This window comes from Hyperoodon ampullatus (genome assembly GCF_949752795.1).
Source record: "Hyperoodon ampullatus genome assembly, chromosome: 3".
NCBI classification, from domain to species: Eukaryota; Metazoa; Chordata; class Mammalia; order Artiodactyla; family Ziphiidae; genus Hyperoodon; species Hyperoodon ampullatus.
The window spans coordinates 6,796,368-6,818,072 of NC_136916.1; the positions used below are offsets into that span (position 1 = coordinate 6,796,368).

Below are 21,705 nucleotides of genomic sequence, written 5' to 3' on the forward strand. Positions count from 1 at the left end.
GTACCACCACAGAAGCCCCATTTGAGTCCATTTTTTAAAAATCATTTTTAACAAGAATTATTGTATGTTAGGTTGGGTTCTTTTAGAGCAGACATTAAGACAAGGATTAGAAGACAAGTGGTTTGACTAGATAGCCTCATCCACCAGAGGGCAGACAGCAGAAGCAAGAAGAAGTACAATCCTGCAGCCTGTGGAACAACTACATTCACAGAAAGATAGAAAAGATGAAAAGGCAGAGGGCTATGTACCAGATGAAGGAAGAAGGTAAAACACCAGAAAAACAACTAAATGAAGTGGAGATAGGCAACCTTCCAGAAAAAAAATTCAGAATAATGATACTGAAGATGATCCAGGACCTCAGAAAAAGAATGGAGGCAAAGATCAAGAAGATGCAAGAAATGTTTAACAAAGACCTAGAAGAATTAAAGAACAAACAAACAGAGATGAGCAATACAATAACTGAAATGAAAACTACACTAGAAGGAATCAATAGCAGAATAACTGAGGCAGAAGAACGGATAAGTGACCTGGAAGACAGAATGGTGGAATTCACTGCTGCAGAAGAGAATAAAGAAAAAAGAATGAAAAGAAATGAAGACAGCCTAAGAGACCTCTGAGACAACATTAAATGCAACATTCCATTATAGGGGTCCCAGAAGGAGAAGAGAGAGACAAAGGAGCCGAGAAAATATTTGAAGAGATTATAGTCGAAAACTTCCCTAACATGGGAAAGGAAATAGCCACCCAACTCCAGGAAGTGCAGAGAGTCCCATACAGAATAAACCCAAGAAGAAACATGCCAAGACACATAGTCAATCAAATTGGCAAAAATTAAAGACAAGGAAAATCACTGAAAGCAGCAAGGGAAAAACAACAAATAACATACAAGGGAACTCCCATAAGGTTAACTGCTGATTTCTCAGCAGAAACTCTACAAGCCAGAAGGTAGTGGCATGACATATTTAAAGTGATGAAAGGGAAGAATCTATAACCAAGATTACTCTACCCGGCAAGGATCTTATTCAGATTCCATGGAGAAATCAAAAGCTTTACAGACAAGCAAAAGCTAAGAGAATTCAGCACCACCAAACCAGCTTTACAACAAATGCTAAAGGAACTTCTCTAAGTGGGAAACACAGGAGAAGAAAAGGACCTAAAAAACAAACCCAAAACAATTAAGAAAATGGTAACAGGAACATACATATCGATAATTACCTTAAACATGAATGGATTAAATGCTGCAACCAAAAGACACAGGCTCACTGAATGGATACAAAAACAAGACCCGTATATATGCTGTCTACAAGAGACCCACTTCAGACCTAGGGACACATACAGATGGAAAGTGAGGGGATGGAAAAAGATATTCCATGCAAATGAAAATCAAAAGAAAGCTGGAGTAGCAATTCTCGTAGCAGATAAAATAGAATTTAAAATAAAGAATGTTACAAGAAACAAGGTAGGACACTACATAATGATCAAGGGATCAATCCAAGAAGAAGATATAAAAATTATAAATATATATGGACCCAACATAGGAGCACCTCAATACATAAGGCAACTGCTGCTAATAGCTATAAAAGAGGAAATCGACAGTAACACAATAATAGTGGGGGACTTTAATATACCTCACTTACACCAATAGACAGATCATCCAAACAAAATTAACAAGGAAACACAAGCTTTAAATGACACAATAGACCAGACAGATTTAATTGATATTTATAGGACATCCCATCCAAAAACAGCAGATTACACTTTCTTCTCAAGTGTGTATGGAACATTCTCCAGGATAGATCACATCTTGGATCACAAACCAAGCCTCAGTAAATTTAAGAAAATTGAAATCATATCAAGCATCTTTCCTGACCACAAGGCTATGAGATTAGAAATCAATTACAGGGGGAAAATATGTACAAAACACAAACACATGGAGGCTAAACAATATGTTACTAAATAACCAAGAGATCACTGAAGAAATCAAAGAGGAAATCAAAAAATACCTAGAGACAAATGACAATGAAAACACAATGATCCAAAACCTATGGTATGCAGCAAAAGCAGTTCTAAGAGGGAAGTTTATAGCAATAAACGCCTACCTCAAGAAACAAGAAAAATCTCAAATAAACAATCTAACCTTACACCTACAGGAACTAGAGAAAGAAGAACAAACAAAACCCAAAGTTAGCAGAAGGAAAGATAACATAAAGATCAGAGTAGAAATAAATGAAATAGAAACAAAGAAAACAATAGCAAAGATCAATAAAACTAAAAGCTGGTTCTTTGAGGAGATAAAATTGATAAACAATTAGCCAGACTCATCAAGAAAAAGAGGGAGAGGACTCAAATCAGTAAAATTAGAAGTGAAAAAGGAGAAGTTATAACAGACATCACAGAAATACAAAGCATCCTAAGAGACAACTACAAGCAAATAGACAACCTGAAAAAAATGGACAAGTTCTTAGAAAGTTATAACCTTCCAAGACTGAACCAGGAAGAAATAGAAAATATGAACAGACCAATCACAAGTAATGAATTGAAACTGTGATTAAAAATCTTCCAACAAACAGAAGTCCAGGACCAGGTGCCTTCACAGGTGAATTCTATCAACGTTCAGAGAAGAGCTAACATCCATCCTTCTCAAACTCTTCCAAAAAATTACAGAGGAAGGAACATTCCCAAACTCATTCTATGAGGCCACCATCACCCTGATACCAAAACCAGACAAAGATACTACAAAAAAAGAAAATTACAGACCAACATCTCTGATGAATATAGATGCAAGAATCCTCAACAAAATACTAGCAAACAGAATCCAACAACACATTAAAGGGATCATACACCACGATCAAGTGGGATATATCCCAGGGATGCAAGGATTCGTCAATATATGCAAATCAATCAATGTGATACACCATATTAACAAATTGAAGAGGGACTTCCGGGTAAGATGGCGGAAGAGTAAGACGCGGAGATCACCTTCCTCCTCACGGATACACCAGAAATACAGCTACACGTGGAACAACTCCTACAGAACACCTACTGAACGCTGGCAGAAGACCCCAGACCTCCCAAAAGGCAAGAAACTCCCCACATACCTGGGTAGGGCAAAGCGGAGAGATTCCCGCACAGAGGATCGGTGCCGAGCGGCACTCACCAGCCCGAGAGGCTTGTCTGCTCGCCCGCCGGGGCGGGCGGCGCTGGAAGCTGAGGCTCGGGCTTCGGTCAGAGCGCAGGGAGAGGACTGGGGCTGGCGGCGAGAACTCAGCCTGAAGGGGGCTGGTGTGCCACAGCTGGCCGGGAGGGAGTCCGGGAGAACTCTGGAGCTGCCGAAGAGGCAAGAGACTTGTTCTTCCCTCTTGGTTTCCTGCTGCGCGAGGAGAGGGGATTAAGAGCGCTGCTTAAAGGGGCTCCACAGACGGGCGCGAGTCGCGACTGAAAGCGCGGAGCCCAGTGACGGGCGTGGGACGCTGGGGCTGCTGCTGCCGCCGCCAAGAAGCCCGTGTGCGAGCGCAGGTCACTGTCCACACCGCCCTTCCGGGAGCCTGAGCAGCCCGCCACTGCCGGGGTCCCGGGATCCAGGGGCGGCTTCCCTGGGAGAACGCACGGCGCGCCTCGGGCTGGTGCAACGTCACGCCGACCTCTGCCGCTGCAGGCTCGCCCCGCACTCCGTGCCCCTCCCTCCCGCCCGGCCTGAGTGAGCCAGAGTTCCCGAAGAGGCTGCTCCTTTAACCCTTTCCTGTCTGAGCGAAGAACAGACGCCCTCCGGCGACCTACACGCAGAGGCGGGGCCAAATCCAAAGCTGAGACCCGGGAGCTGTGAGAACAAAGAAGAGAAAGGGAAACCTCTCCCAGCAGCCTCAGAAGCAGCGGATTAAAGCTCCACAATCAACTTGATGTACCCTGCATCTGTGGAATACATGAATAGACAACAAATCATCCCAAATTGAGGAGCCAGGAGTCAGTACTGTGCCTCTGAGGTGGGAGAGCCAACTTCAGGACACTGGTCCACAAGAGACCTCCCAGCTCCACATAATATCAAACGGCGAAAATCTTCCAGAGATCTCCATCTCAACACCAGCACCCAGCTTCACTCAACGACCAGCAAGCTACAGTGCTGGACACCCTATGCCAAACAACTAGCAAGACAGGAACACAACGCCACCCATTAGCAGAGAGGTGGCCTAAAATCATAAAAAGTCTGCAGACACCCCAAAACACACCACCAGACGTGGACCTGCCCACCAGAAAGACAAGATCCAGCCTCATCCACCAGAACACAGGCACTAGTCCCCTCGACCAGGAAACCTACACAACCCACTAAACCAACCTTAGCCACTGGGGACAGACACCAAAAACAACAGGAACTACGAACCTGCAGCCGGCAAAAAGGAGACCCCAAACACAGTAACATAAGCAAAATGAGAAGACAGAAAAACACACAGCAGGAGAAGGAGCAAGATAAAAACCCACCAGACCTAACAAATGAAGAGGTAATAGGCAGTCTATCTGAAAAAGAATTCAGAATAATGATAGTAAAGATGATCCAAAATCTTGGAAATAGAATAGACAAAATGCAAGAAACAGTTAACAAGGACCTAGTAGAACTAAAGATGAATCAAGCATCGATTAAAAACACAATAAATGAAATGAAAAATACTCTAGATGGGATCAATAGCAGAATAACTGAGGCAGAAGAACGGATAAGTGAGGTGGAAGATAAAATAGTGGAAATAACTAATGCAGAGCAAAATAAAGAGAAAAGAATGAAAAGAACAGAGGACAATATCAGAGACCTCTGGGACAACATTAAACGCACCAACATTCGAATTATAGGGGTTCCAGAAGAAGAAGAGAAAAAGAAAGGGACTGAGAAAATATTTGAAGAGATTATAGTTGAAAACTTCCCTAATATGGGAAAGGAAATAGTTAATCAAGTCCAAGAGGCACAGAGAGTCCCATACAGAATAAATCCAAGGAGAAATACGCCAAGACACATATTAATCAAACTGTCAAAAATTAAACACAAAGAAATCATATTAAAAGCAGCAAGGCAAAAACAACAAATAACACACAAGGGAATCCCCATCAGGATAACAGCTGATCTCTCAGCAGAAACTCTACAAGCCAGAAGGGAGTGGCAGGACATAATTAAAGTGATGAAGGAGAGAAACCTGCAACCAAGATTACTCTACCCAGCAAGGATCTCATTCAGATTTGATGGAGAAATTAAAACGTTTACAGACAAGCAAAAGCTGAGAGAGTTCAGCACCACCAAACCAGCTTTACAACAAATGCTAAAGGAACTTCTCTAGGCAAGAAACACAACAGAAGGAAAAGACCTACAATAACGAACCCAAAACAATTAAGAAAATGGGAATAGGAACATACATATCGATAATTACCTTAAATGTAAATGGACTAAACGCTCCCACCAAAAGACACAGATTGGCTGAATGGATACAAAAACAAGACCCATATATATGCTGTCTACAAGAGACCCACTTCAGACCTAGAGACACATACAGACTGAAAGTAAGGGGATGGAAAAAGATATTCCATGCAAATGGAAACCAAAAGAAAGCTGGAGTAGCAATTCTCATATCAGACAAAATAGACTTTAAAATAAAGACTACTAGAAGAGACAAAGAAGGACACTACATAATGATCAAGGGATCGATCCAAGAAGAAGATATAACAATTGTAAATATTTATGCACCCAACATAGGAGCACCTCAATACATAAGGCAAACACTAACAGCCATAAAAGGAGAAATCGACAGTAACACAATCATAGTAGGGGACTTTAACACCCCACTTTCACCAATGGACAGATCATCCAAAATGAAAATAAATAAGGAAATACAAGCTTTAAATGATACATTAAACAAGATGGACTTAATTGATATTTATAGGACATTCCATCCAAAAACAACAGAATACACATTTTTCTCAAGTGCTCATGGAACATTCTCCAGGATAGATCATATCTTGGGTCACAAATCAAGCCTTGGTAAATTTAAGAAAATTGAAATTGTATCAAGTATCTTTTCCGACCACAATGCTATGAGACTAGATATCAATTACAGGAAAAGAGCTATAAAAAATACAAACACATGGAGGCTAAACAATACATTACTTAATAACGAAGTGATCACTGAAGAAATCAAAGAGGAAATAAAAAAATACCTAGAAACAAATGACAATGGAGACACAACGACCCAAAACCTATGGGATGCAGCAAAAGCAGTTCTAAGAGGGAAGTTTATAGCAATACAATCCCACCTTAAGAAACAGGAAATATCTCGACTAAACAACCTAACCTTGCACCTAAAGCAATTAGAGAAAGAAGAACAAAAACATCCCAAAGTTAGCAGAAGGAAAGAAATCATAAAAATCAGATCAGAAATAAATGAAAAAGAAATGAAGGAAACAATAGCAAAGATCAATAAAACTAAAAGCTGGTTCTTTGAGAAGATAAACAAAATTGATAAACCATTAGCCAGACTCATCAAGAAAAAAAGGGAGAAGACTCAAATCAATAGAATTAGAAATGAAAAAGGAGAAGTAACAACTGACACTGCAGAAATACAAAAGATCGTGAGAGATTACTATAAGCAACTCTATGCCAATAAAATGGACAACCTGGAAGAAATGGACAAATTCTTAGAAATGCACAACCTGCCAAGACTGAATCAGGAAGAAATAGAACATATGAACAGACCAATCACAAGCACTGAAATTGAAACTGTGATAAAAAATCTTCCAACAAACAAAAGCCCAGGACCAGATGGCTTCACAGGCGAATTCTATCAAGCATTTAGAGAAGAGCTAACGCCTATCCTTCTCAAACTCTTCCAAAATATAGCAGAGGGAGGAACACTCCCAAACTCATTCTACGAGGCCACCATCACCTTGATACCAAAACCAGACAAGGATGTCACAAAGAAAGAAAACTACAGGCCAATATCACTGATGAACATAGATGCAAAAATCCTCAACAAAATACTAGCAAACAGAATCCAACAGCACATTAAAAGGATCATACACCATGATCAAGTGGGGTTTATCCCAGGAATGCAAGGATTCTTCAATATACGCAAATCAATCAACGTGATACACCATATTAACAAATTGAAGGAGAAAAACCATATGATCATCTCAATAGATGCAGAGAAAGCTTTCGACAAAATTCAACACCCATTCATGATAAAAACCCTGCAGAAAGTAGGCATAGAGGGAACTTTCCTCAACATAATAAAGGCCATATATGACAAACCCACAGCCAGCATCGTCCTCAATGGTGAAAAACTGAAACCATTTCCACTAAGATCAGGAACAAGACAAGGTTGCCCACTCTCACCACTCTTATTCAACATAGTTTTGGAAGTTTTAGCCACAGCAATCAGAGAAGAAAAGCAAATAAAAGGAATCCAAATTGGAAAAGAAGAAGTAAAGCTGTCACTGTTTGCAGATGACATGATACTATACATAGAGAATCCTAAAGATGCTACCAGAAAACTACTAGAGCTAATCAATGAATTTGGTAAAGTTGCAGGATACAAAATTAATGCACAGAAATCTCTGGCATTCCTATATACTAATGATGAAAAATCTGAAAGTGAAATCAAGGAAACACTCCCATTTACCATTGCAACAAAAAGAATAAAATATCTAGGAATAAACCTACCTAAGGAGACAAAAGACCTGTATGCAGAAAATTATAAGACACTGATGAAAGAAATTAAAGATGATACAAATAGATGGAGAGATGTACCATGTTCTTGGATTGGAAGAATCAACATTGTGAAAATGACTCTACTACCCAAAGCAATCTACAGATTCAATGCAATCCCTATCAAAATACCACTGGCATTTTTCACAGAACTAGAACAAAAAATTTCACAATTTGTATGGAAACACAAAAGACCCCGAATAGCCAAAGCAATCTTGAGAACGAAAAATGGAGCTGGAGGAATCAGGCTCCCTGACTTCAGACTATACTACAAAGCTGCAGTAATCAAGACAGTATGGTACTGGCACAGAAACAGAAAGATAGATCAATGGAACAGGATAGAAAGCCCAGAGATAAACCCACGGACATATGGTCACCTTATCTTTGATAAAGGAGGCAGGAATGTACAGTGGAGAAAGGACAGTCTCTTCAATAAGTGGTGTTGGGAAAACTGGACAGGGACATGTAAAAGTATGAGATTCGATCACTCCCTAACACCATACACAAAAATAAGCTCAAAATGGATTAAAGACCTAAATGTAAGGCCAGACACTATCAAACTCTTAGAGGACAACATAGGCAGAACACTCTATGACATAAATCACAGCAAGATCCTTTTTGACCCACCTCCTAGAGAAATGGAAATAAAGACAAAAATAAACACATGGGACCTAATGAAACTTAAAAGCTTTTGCACAGCAAAGGAAACCATAAACAAGACCAAAAGACAACCCTCAGAATGGGAGAAAATATTTGCAAATGAAGCAACTGACAAAGGATTAATCTCCAAAATTTATAAGCAGCTCATGCAGCTCAATAACAAAAAAACAAACAACCCAATCCAAAAATGGGCAGAAGACCTAAATAGACATTTCTCCACAGAAGATATACAGACTGCCAACAAACACATGAAAGGATGCTCAACATCTTTACTAATTAGAGAAATGCAAATCAAAACTACAATGAGATATCATCTCACACCAGTCAGAATGGCCATCATCAAAAAATCTAGAAACAATAAATGCTGGAGAGGGTGTGGAAAAAAGGGAACACTCTTGCACTGCTGGTGGGAATGTGAATTGGTACAGCCACTATGGAGAACGGTATGGAGGTTCCTTAAAAAACTACAAATAGAACTACCATATGACCCTGCAATCCCACTACTGGGCATATACCCTGAGAAAACCATAATTCAAAAAGAGACATGTACCAAAATGTTCATAGCAGCCCTATTTACAATAGCCCGGAGATGGAAACAACCTAAGTGTCCATCATTGGATGAATGGGTAAAGAAGATGTGGCACATACATACAATGGAATATTACTCAGCCATAAAAAGAAATGAAATTGAACTATTTGTAATGAGGTGGATGGACCTAGAGTCTGTCATACAGAGTGAAGTAAGTCAGAAAGAGAAAGACAAATACTGTATGCTGACACATATATATGGAATTTAAGAAAAAAAAAGGTCATGAAGAACATAGGGGTAAGACAGGAATAAAGACACAGACCTACTAGAGAATGGACTTGAGGATATGGGGAGGGGGAAGGGTAAGCTGTGACAAAGTGAAAGAGCGGCATGGACATATATACACTACCAAACGTAAGGTAGATAGCTAGTGGGAAGCAGCCGCATAGCACAGGGAGATCAGCTCGGTGCTTTGTGACCGCCTGGAGGGGTGGGATAGGGAGGGTGGGAGGGAGACGCAAAAGGGAGGGGATATGGGAACATATGTATACATATAACTGATTAAATTTGTGATAAAGCAAAAAATAAAAAAATAAAAAAAAATAAAAAATAAAAAAAAAAAAAAAAAAAAAAAAAAACAAATTGAAGAATAAAAACCATATGATCATCTCAATAGATGCAGAAAAAGCTTCTGACAAAATTCAACACCCATTTATGATAAAAACTCTCCAGAAAGTGGGCAAAGAGGGAACCTACCTCAACATAATAAAGGCCATATATGACAAACCCACAGCAAACATCATTCTCAATGGTGAAAAGCCGAAAGCATTTCCTCTAAGATCAGGAACAAGACAAGGATGTCCACTCTCACCACTATCATTCAACATAGTTTTGGAAGTCCTAGCCATGGCAATCAGAGAAGAAACAGAAATAAAAGGAATACAAATTGGAAAAGAAGAAGTAAAACTGTCACTGTTTGCAGATGACATGATACTATACATAGAGAATCCTAAAGATGCCACCAGAAAACTACTAGAGCTAATCAATGAATTTGGTAAAGCTGCAGGATACAAAATTAACACACAGAAATCTCTTGCATTCTTATACACTAATGATGAAAAATCTGAAAGAAAAATTAAGGAAACACTCCCATTTACCAATACAACAAAAAGAATAAAATACCTAGGAATAAACCTACCTAGGGAGACAAAAGACCTGTATGTAGAAAACTATAAGACACTGATGAAAGAAATTAAAGATGATACCAACAGATGGAGAAATATACCATGTACTTGGACTGGAAGAATCAATATTGTGAAAATGACTATACTACCCAAAGCAATCTACAGATTCAATGCAATCCCTATCAAATTACCAATGGCATTTTTTACAGAACTAGAACAAAAAATCTTAAAATCTGTATGGATACAAAAAAGACCCCGAATAGCCAAAGCATTCTTGAGGGAAAAAAAACGGAGATGGAGGAATCAAACTCCCTGACTCCAGACTATACTACAAAGCTACAGTAAAGAAGAGAATATGGTACTGGCACAAAAACAGAAATATAGATCAACGGAACAGACTAGAAAGCCCAGAGATAAACCCATGCACCTATGGTCAATTAATCTATGACAAAGGAGGCAAGGATATACAATGGAGAAAAGACAGCCTCTTCAATAAGTGGTGCTGGGAAAACTGGACAGCTACATGTAAAAGAATGAAATTAGAACACTACCTAACTCCATACACAAAAATAAACTCAGAATGGATTAGAGACCGAAATGTAAGACCGGATACTATAAAACTCTTAGAGGAAAACATAGGAAGAACACTCTTTGACATAAATCACAGCAAGATCTTTTTTGATCCACCTCCTAGAGTAATGGAAATAAAAACAAAAATAAACAAATGGGACCTAGTGAAACTTAAAAGCTTTTGCAAAGCAAAGGAAACTACAAACAAGACAAAAAGACAACCCTCAGAATGGGAGAAAATATTTGCAAATGAATCAACAAAGGATTAATCTCTCCAAAATATATAAACAGCTCATGCAGCTCAATATCAAAACAACAAACAACCCAATCCAAAGATGGGCAGAGAATCTATATAGACATTTCTCCAAAGAAGACATACAGATGGCCAAGAAGCACATGAAAAGCTGCTCAAAATCACCAATTATTAGAGAAATGAAAATCAAAACTACAATGAGGTATCACCTCACACCAGTTAGAATGGACATCACCAGAAAATCTACAAAGAACAAATGCTGGAGAGGGTGTGGAGAAAAGGGAAGCCTCCTGCACTGTTGGTGGGAATGTAAACTGATACAGCCACTATGGAGAACAGTATGGAGGTTCCTTAAAAAACTAAAAATAGAATTACCACATGACCCTGCAATCCCACTCCTGGGCATATACCCAGAGAAAACCACAATTCAAAAAGACACATGCACCCCAATGTTCACTGCAGCACTATTTACAATAGCCAGGTCATGGAAGCAACCTAAATGCCCATCAACAGACGAATGGATAAAGAAGATGTGGCACATATATACAATGGAATATTACTCAGCCATAAAAAGGAACGAAATTGGGTCATTTGTAGAGACGTGGATGAATCTAGAGACTGTCATATAGAGTGAAGTAAGTCAGAAAGAGAAAAACAAATATTGTATATTAACGCATATATGTGGAATCTAGAAAAATGGTACAGATGAACCGGTTTGCAGGGCAGAGAGTGAGACACAGACGTAGAGAACAAACGTACGGACACCAAGGGGAGAAAGTGGTGGGGGGTGGTGGTGGTGGTGTGATGAATTGGGAGATTGGGATTGACATGTATACACTAATATGTATAAAATAGATAACTAATGAGAACCTGCTGTATAAAAAAATAAATAAATAAAGTTCAAAAAAAAAAAGAAGGCAAGTGGTTTGAGAAATATCCCCAGAAAATCATTGCTAAGAGAGTAGGGAAGAGAGATGTGGGAAGGGAAGATTATTATCAAGAGGCTGAGAGGGTGGGCAACTTGGGCTCTGTCTAGCTGGGGACATCTGGGAGACAGGGAAGTACATGTCTCAGAGTCACCCTAAGAAAGCAGCCGCTTGAGCCCATTACCTGCTTATCCATCCAACTCCCATGCATTCATGGACCGAGGACAATGCCCTGGCCCAGCCAAGAGAGGCCCCTAGAGAAGAACCATAGTTGCTTGCAGCCTGGCCAGTTCCTTTGTTCTGGAAAGGTGAATGCCAAGGGCATGTGGTTACAAATCATTTTCCTGTACGAATTCCATTGAACCAGTTTAAGTTCTTGATTGGCTTTCTATATAGCACTGACAAAGGAGTTCCCCCCTCTCTTTTTCTTTTGTTTTGTTTTTTTTTTCATTTTCACTTCTGTCCTACTAGAATTAACTGATTACAGTTTCAGCTATTGTAAGTTTTCTTGTGTGGCGTTATTTCTTCTGAATCCAGTTTTCCCATCTTTGCTTCTAAATGTTACTCTGCAGATATCACCATGGTCATTTTAATTTTTGTTTGACTGCATCCACCGAGAAAGAATAACCATTATAAATGAGATTAAGAAAAACAGAGAGCTCTGCTTATATATCAGCTGGTCACTGAGGTCACTGTGAACATTCCCCCTCAAATAGTCTAAGATTGCTCTGTTGCCCAGCACCACTGTAACCCAGCTTCACCTCTTATGTACTTGTGTGAACTTCAATGAATGTATCGGTGAGCCTCCTAAGTCTCAAATTACTCTTCTGTAAAATTGTGCTAATAATATGATAGTGACTTCTTAACTTGTTAAGAATAAGTTAAAGTAAATCCATTAAAAGCATTCCTGGCCTAGAATAAGTGTTCAATATGTGCTGTTTATTATTATCATTGTTGTGGTTATTTAATATTTTTGTATAGTGGTTTCCCTGCTTACCCAGGGGGGCATACGTTCCACGACCCTCCAGTGGATGCCTGAAACCCTGGAGAGTACTGAACCCTATACATACTATGTTTTTTCCTATACATAAAGCTGGATTTATAAGTTAGGCACAGTCAGAGATTAACAACAATAACTAATAATAAAATAGAACAATTATAACCATATACTATAATAAAAGTTATGTGAATGTGGTTTCTCTCTCTCTCAAAATATCTTATTGTTACAAATTTAATGCCTTTTCCATTTTAACTAAGCACTTCTCACCCACCGTGGCTTTCACTTTTGCAGTTTGAGATGCGACCGCAAAACTAGCACGGCTTTCTTTTTCCTTCACAATTTCACAGAGAGAAGATTCCTTCTTACCACAGATCTTAGCAACCTCGGCATAGGATTTTGTTTCCTTATTAAGTGGAGAACGTTCACCTTTTTACTTAAAGGAAGCACTTTATGGCTTCTCTTTGGCACATCTTAACTGCCAGCATCACTCCTTTTAAAAAAATTTTTTAATTTTAATTTTTTTTTTGGCCATGCCACGCGGCGTGTGGGATATTAGTTCCCCGACCAGGGATCGAACCACTGTCCCCTGCAGTGGAAGCATGGAGTCTTAACCACTGGACCACCAGGGAAGTCCCTGGTCTCACTCCTCTTGCACTTTGGAGCCATTATTAAGTAAAGTAAGGGTCACTAGAACAAGCACTGAGACACCAAGTTGGCTAAGTGACTACGGACAGGACACGCTGGACCAAGGGATCATTCACATCCCGGGCAGGATGGGGCAGGACGGCATGAGATTTCATCACGTTGCTCAGAAAGGCGTGCAATTTAAAACTGATGAGTTGTTGATTTCTGGAATTTTCCACTTAATATTTTCAGACCGTGGTTGACCACAGGTAACTGAAACTGAAGAAGCAAAACTGCAAATGAGGAGAGACTGCTGTAATGCTATGTCAGTTATTTCATACGCTACTGATCACTCTGCCAAAACCATACTCGCCATCCGCATATTTGTCAAGAGCAAATGGCTGTGGCGAGATGACAGCCAAAATGTCTCACTTCGTTGGTAAAATACTTTCCTTATAGGGTTGTTCTGGTAGCAGGATGATAAAATACTATGTGCTACGAGCCTGGCACTTAGTAGGCCCTTAGCCCCTGCTTTTCCCCTTTTGATTTAAGATGTGTGCCTTGAGTCTGGAGGATAGGAGAAATGGTATTACGATGAGCATCTGAAGCATTTCTAGAAGGCTGGCCTTCCTGAGTCCGGAAGGGTTTGAGATCTATTGATGTATGTGTCATATGGAGCTAGAGTGAAGTTCCAGTATCCTTTCCAAAACGTCTTAAGAACGGTGTGATTTGCTGTTCTTACTTTTATGACTCTCACTCTGCAATCAGCATTTCAGGATGCTTCATGTGCTATTTATAATTATGAGTTTGGATCGTTTGTATAAAATTTTGTGCACGTGTTGTGTGTTTTTGTCTTTTTTAGATTTAATTGTGGGTGCATTTGGAACAGGAAAAGTAGCTGTTTACAGGTATGTGGTTAGTGTTATGCAAATGCACTTTTCTTTTATTGACATGTAACATTATATTAGTTTCAGGCATACAACATAATGATTCAATATTTGTATATATTGCAAAATGATCATCACAATGTCTAGTTGGTAACATCCATCACCACACATAGTTAACAGTTTTTGTGTGTGTGAGATGAGAACTTTTAAGATCTACCCTCTTAGCAACTTTCAAATATACAACACAGTATTATTAACTCTAGGTACCATGCTATATATTTCATCCCCCAAACTTATGTATCTTATAAATAGAAGTCTATATTTTTGGCCACTTTCATCCATTTCCACCTCCATCTCATCTCCACCTCTGGCAACCACCAATCTGTTTTCTGTATCTATATGTTCATTTTTGGGTTTTGATTTTTGTCTCTAGATTCTACATGTAGGTGAGATCATATGGTATTGATCTTTTTCTGTCTGACTTTTTTCACTTAGCGTAATGCTCTCAAGGTACTTCTGTGTTGTCATAAATGGCAAGATTTCCTTTTTATGGCTGAATGCCACATTTTCTTTATTCCTCCATCCGTGGACATGTTCTTCTAACTGTCTCAAATGCATTTCTTTTTCGTTGTTAGTTTTGCCTTAAAGAGTAAATCCCAACTATTTATTTTGGAGAGCATTTAGATGCTCTTTGTAAAGTTTGGAGGAGTATTTGCTCTCAATATTTTCCCCTTTCTTTCAGCCCTTCTGTCTTTTTGTTCTCATACCTCATGACCAAACTTCCAGCTTCTACTAACATAACATTAAATAAGATATGAATCTTAGCAGAACTTCTAAAATGACACACTTTTTATAGTTATTACATTTGAATACTTCTCTTTGCTTTAAAATGTGCCTATAGATAAGGAATGCAGGGTGGGGGAGTGTTGCTATGCACCCTGGCCTCTATCATCAAGTGTGGACACTAAATTAAGGAATAGAAATACCAAGAATTGGTGGTCTCCAAAAGCAAGAATCGAACAACTGTTCAAATGTGACAGGTCTGGATTTAAAAAACCTGGCCACTCCACACACTCACCCATTTGTAATCTTGGGCGAGTTTCTATAACTTTCTGAGCCTCAGATTTTTTTCATTGTAAAATAGGCATAATATTTACATTACAAGTTTATTTTTGTTGAAAGGATTAAGTAAGAATCTGCATGTAAGGTACATGGAATAATAAGTAACTGGTAGACAGTGCTACCAATTACTTACTAGATTCTTTTTTCTTCTTAAAAAAATTTTAGATTCTTTTTTATTCTTAAAAAAACGTTTTATAGGAATGCAAGACACTAGGTCAGGATATCAAGACAAAAGGCAGAGGGCCAACCCAGGTGTTCTGGGCACATAATTCGAACCTAGGTCAACTCCCTGAGGGATTCTAAAGTAGGTCTCCTCAAGTAGGCAAGATTGTCTTCTTCAGCAGTCCCAAGACATACTCAGAGGGCTGATTTACACCAGCCACTCTCCACTTCAGGGGGTAGAGAATCAGGTGACTGAAACTCTCAAAGTACCTGAAGGGTGGGGCTGTGTTTGTGGTGGCCATGAAGATGCACCACTCAGAGCTGATGGAGTGAAATGACTCATGGTCCCTCCACTGTGCTCTAAGTCTACATTTGCAACAAGGCCCTATTTCCCATGAGCTGCTCCCAGCCGATTACTGGACACAACAGGGATACAAATACAGGCCCACCTGGAGCTCCACTAGCAGGCAGATTTGGCTCAAGGACTCCCCAGTGCCCTGGCTGGAGCTTCTTTCCCAGATCCTCTTTCGTTTCCTTACTTCTTCACAGAAATCAGACGTACATCACACTCTGACTGCTGGTCCCAGCCTCCTCCCTCCCTCCCCTTTTTCCCTCATCAGTATTTGCCCTTATAAGTGTCTGGTGTGTCTAATCCTGTCTTATCAACTGCTTTTCCAAGGGCTGGAGCTAACACAATATTGAAAAGAAAAATCACGTAACAGAGTACAGATAATAGCGCACAGGAGTTCAGGAAAATTCCCATTGGGTGCCACTACGGTAATCATGGAATTGTTTAAACCAGTGCCCTAAACAACACACTGCCCCAAGGCCCAGCCCTCCCTCCTGTCAGAGGAAAACTTAAGCAACACGGCATCATTTCACACTGTCACCTGGAGATTTTGCTCCCAGTTCTCATATCTTGGCACCAAGCTTTATAAATATTGCCCCATTCCATTTCCCAGTGACCTACTTTCTTGTCTGATTTATCCTCACTGGGTGGTTGGAATGGAGTTTACTCAGTATTAGACCCTCTCCTCAAACTTGGCCGCACAACAGAATCACCTGGAGGGTTTTTTTTTTTTTTTTTTGCGGTACGCGGGCCTCTCACCGTTGTGGCCTCTCCCGTAGCGGAGCACAGGCTCCGGACGCGCAGGCTCAGCGGCCATGGCTCACGGGCCCAGCCGCTCCGCGCCATGTGGGATCTTCCCGGACCGGGGCAGGAACCCATGTCCCCTACATCGGCAGGCGGACTCCCAACCACTGCGCCACCAGGGAAGCCCCGAGAGGGTTTTGTTGTTTGTTTGTTTTTGTTTTTTGACATTCCAGTGCCTGGCCTTGACCCTGGGAGACTGGCTTCTGTTTTAAAGCTCCCGGGGTGCTTCTGTTGTGCAGTCAGGGTTGGGAACCATTGCTCCACGTGAAGCACAGAATGAGTCAACTCACCCTCACGTGTTTAGCTCAATCTGCAAAGCTTGTCTAGAAAATGATCAATTAGCAGTTAAAAATCACCAGCCAACATGGTGACAAAATTAGCAAAACTCGAGTACTTACAGATGCAACGTGAGTGACTGTAGGATGATGTATTTCCTCATATTCAGATGGGAATATGGACAGACTAGCAGGTCCCAGAGGAGAAATCTTTCACAGCCATGTCGCCAAAATACCGTGAGCCCCTCCACAGACAGAGAAGGTCCGTGAATGCGGCTGTGCTTGATGGGCCCGTGGCTCCTTTATTTGTATTCATGAGCTACCAGATGTGTTTGGAGGTCGTTGGTTGAGTCTGGAGCCCACCTGCTCACTCAGTGAGGGGAATTCTTGGCACCAGGACCGGGAATGTTGGCCGTGGCCTCTAGAATTGGAGTAGTGGGCTTCTGCCTGCCCCTCCCGGGGCTGGTTAAAACCGTGTGTCTTCTCCTTGCAGAGCGAGGCCGGTTGTGACGGTGGGAGCCCAGCTTCTCCTGCACCCGGGGATCATCAATCTGGAAAATAAAACCTGCCAGATTCCAGAATCGATGGCATCTGTGGCCTGGTGAGTCAGTGCGGTGCTTCCAGCCCTCTTAGGTGGACTCAGATCACCTGGGGATCTGGTGAACATGCAGCTATGGGGGCCGTAGGCCTGGGATGGGGGCTGAGACTTTACATTTCTGAAGAGGCTCCAAGGGGGTGCTAATGCTGTGGGTCTGTGCACCAAATCTGAGTAGCCAGTTGTTAGTCTTTCAAAAGAAAAATCAAAGGATCTCTGACACGATGCTGATCTTGTGCTGTCATGGGAAGGCCATTTCTCCAATCTACAGCCTCCACGTGTGATGAGAAACGAAAACACTTGAGAAAATTCCCGACAAAGCAAACCTTGGAGATCTCTTAGAATCTTGGCGTACTAAAATAAACATTAACCAAACTGAAAATATAATAAAATACCTTGATTCTTGTATTTGCATATGCATATGGAAACCACTTTTCAGACATATGTATTGTCCTTTTTTTTTTTTTTTTTTTTCTTAAATAGTCAGGCTTGGATTAAATTACTTTCCTGTGCTGAAAATAGATGTCAGTTTTATAACCTCACATCTGTATACAATGAGACAGAAGGTAAACATTATAAAAATAGAGATTTTTGTGTCCTCAACTATATTTTTGTGGCCATGATCTCATCATCAGGAATAGCCCTCTGCCTGGCCTGTAGGCAAACAGGCTCATACACCTTCTGAGAATGTTCCTTGTGAATCTGGCCAGTCACCCGAAGGCAGTAAGAAATGGAACTTGGCTGTAGCACAGCTCAAGAAAATGCCACTTTGTTTCTCAATATGTAGGTCCTCCAGGGTCAGAAGTCTGTCATATTGGGTAATGCCTTAGTGTATGTTCTCTGAAAAATCAACAAACATTTGAAGCATTTGAGATTTACCTCCATTTTCAGATGATATGGTCGGTTCCTGAGAAAGTCAGAATGCAGAACACACCAGTCTAGACCCATAGAAGCCAGTTTCAGCACGTTGCTCATGGCCTTGGACACGGGCTCAGACTGGAGTCAAAGCTTTTGAGGGTGGTGGATGGGGGTGTGGAGGACCCTGAAGAATTCTTTGAAAAACATCCTTTGCTGGGGCCTCTCGGTTCAGGGAGGCCTGTCTTCCCCTTAAGCAGCTTCTGAAAGTAGCTGGGAAATGCCCTGAGCACATTTTAAAATGGTATGAAACCATAAAATATTATAATGAAAACCTGATCTGAGAAAATATGTGAAAGAGCTAGCTAGCATCTCTCCTAACCCTGGATGAAATGAACATGAAATGAACAAGGAGTGCTACTTGGGCACAAGTATTAAAACTTTGGTATTTCGCCCAATAGTCCTCTGCCCGCACATTCATCACTGAATGGACTTCTAGACTGAAGTCTTTAAAGCATATGTGTGTGGCACACTCTGGTGTGAAATGTTGCTCGAACTAGATCATCTTTTCTCAGGATTTTCCAGTTTTTTCAATTTTTTAAAAAAATTTAAGGGTTTTTTAACAGGTTGTGGGATGCTTGGTTTTATGGAAAGAATATTCCTTTTTATTTTAAAAAAAAATTTTATTTTTTAATTGTTTTTTTCATGGAAAGGCATTTTATTTTAAATATAGCAGATTGGGAGTTTGGGATCAACATGAATATTACTTTTTAACAAGAAAATTTCCTTCTTTTCACGAACTCTTGTTGCATTAAATCAGATTGCTTAGATAAAATACAATTTGTTATGTGGGCAAATTACAATTACAATTATTTATTTGATTCTATTGCATCCATTTCCTTCCTGAAAGATGTTTTATTTCCACATGCAAAAATTTTGAATGGGTAACTCAGAGTATTAGAAGATGGAAAATTAACAGCGGGTTCAGTCTCGAATGTGTTTCTCGGATACTTTTTAAAATTTATTATAGGAATTTAGCTCATTTTTTTCAAAATGATTGAAAAGTGTTTGTTGATTTTCTTTTCTGTAATTTTTGTCTGTATTTGGTATAATCTTGTATTGTACATCTGAAAACTATTAAGTAAACCTCTAACTGGGAAATAGTTCTCCATTTCCCTCAATGTGAATTTCTCTGCCTTTCAAACAGCTGTGTAATTTTTTTTTTTTTTTTTTTTTTTTTGGTACACGGGCCTCTCACTGTTGTGGCCTCTCCCGTTGCGGAGCACAGGCTCCAGACGCGCAGGCTCAGCGGCCATGGCTCACGGGCCCAGCCGCTTCGCGGCATGTGAGATCTTCCCAGACTGGGACACGAACCCATGTCCCCTGCATCGGCAGGCAGACTCTCAACCACGGCGCCACCAGGGAAGCCCAGCTGTGTAATTTTATAAAGTTTCTGCTACTTGCATTTCTAAACTAGAAAAAAAATAAAATAAAGCCAACCCATAAATATTCACATAATTGTTATCTAATGAGAAAGATTAAAACTATTTGGTAAAAAAATTATTTTATAAATATAAAAGTTAATAACTATCCCCTTTTCAAATTTGGAAAAACTTTTCAGATATGCCTAACTTTATGTAAAACCTGATATTTGCCATCACTGAACGAGTATTGAATTGGTTAGATTGAAAAATGAATTGCTTTATACTTTTAAGTCCTGTTTCACATTTATCTCATTCCTCCTCTCCCATATGTGGCTATGAGCACCATTACATCGCCAGGTCATTATTCTAACCCTTCTTGCATTGGGTTAGGACTAGTATTAGAGGATTTGTAAGGTACTGTCCTGCCTTCTGAAGCACCAGAAGTATAGCCCAACAGTTTCATTTAGAAATTATGTGATGAGGGATCTGGGCTGGTTTAATGGAGTTTTTTCACTCCAGTCAGACCTATTCATATTGACTATGATCATAAATGCTAGTTTGAAATTTTAATTCTAATTTAATAATAATTCACAGCTTTCTCTGACAACAAGTGTGCGTTATAATTAGGTATAGACCTGTGAGTGCACCTAAGTATCTGTTATATAAAACATATGATGTATATGTGTGTGTTTATATATAACATAATATAAATGTTCTAAATTCAGAATGAATACTTCAGTGAGGTTTTCTTTTTAGATCAGATCAGTGCTTTCAAAGTTATAATTTGTCAACTCTTTTCTGCTAAAGACATCTATAAGCCAAAAAGTTTAGGTTGGAGTGCTATTATCAATAATTCAGTAAGTCATAGCAGTTATTTAAACTTGTATGAAAAAAGTTAAAATCGTCCACTTAATGATATAAAGGTAACAGAAAGGGGGAACTAAGAAGTATAGAATAGCACTGACATATAATTTATAAACCGAGTGACCCTTCAGCTGATGACATCATTTTTCAATCAAATTCTTCTCAAAAGGAGGAGATAATGTTCACATTCATAACTTTATCTCGTTTGCAAAATTTTTTATTGCTTCTCAATTGTGTTAGACAAAATATTGTATGTAAAATTATTTTTATCTATAGATATAATGATAATTTTATTACAAATAGGAATTTATCATATACAAGCTAATGAGTTTTATCTATTCAGTATAAGGATGAATAGAAAAATGGTCAACAATTTTAACATGTACCCAAGTACCTCCAAAACAGTCAGACACGGAAAAAAATTCCAATTTTGAAAGCCAGACCTGCTACAAAATTTAAAGATGTGATTAACTATTCATCTTTCTTGAATTATTCCAATTGAAGTGGAAGTGGGTTGGAATTCATGATTTCTCTGGGGAAGTGGTATAAACCCTTGAAATAGCAAAGACATCTCGGAAAACGTTTGGCTTAATGGTATGTGACAAATTACTTACCCTGAAGGGAGACATTGACTGAGGTCACGGGAGCTAGATGAATCCCAGATGTGACACATCTTCATTATATCTGACACAGGAAGCTGACACATAATTAAAGCACGACTAGAGATTATTTACTCCTTTTGGATTCTGTGGAAATATTCAAATCATACTAGAGTATTTACTAGTAAAAACGTTAAGGCTGTCATTAAATCATACTTAAGTATTTTCTTACATTTTTACTTTCTTAGAAATGTGAAAAAGCCCCATCTTGAATGCTGGCGCTTAGAG

The 21,705-nt window shown here is 39.6% G+C and overlaps 1 protein-coding gene across 2 annotated transcripts in view; it reads left to right on the plus strand.

Moving 5' to 3' along the window:
* The window catches only part of ITGA8 (integrin subunit alpha 8), a gene marked incomplete at both ends in the record, with an annotated part of 189,259 nt that overhangs the window by 85,632 nt on the left and 81,922 nt on the right, over positions 1–21,705 (plus strand). For both annotated transcript variants that reach the window (XM_079699618.1, XM_079699617.1), the window contains 2 exons: positions 14,344–14,389; positions 17,574–17,681. In XM_079699618.1, coding sequence (XP_079555744.1) covers positions 14,344–14,389; positions 17,574–17,681 — 154 coding nt within the window. The remainder of the gene's footprint in view (positions 1–14,343; positions 14,390–17,573; positions 17,682–21,705) is intronic.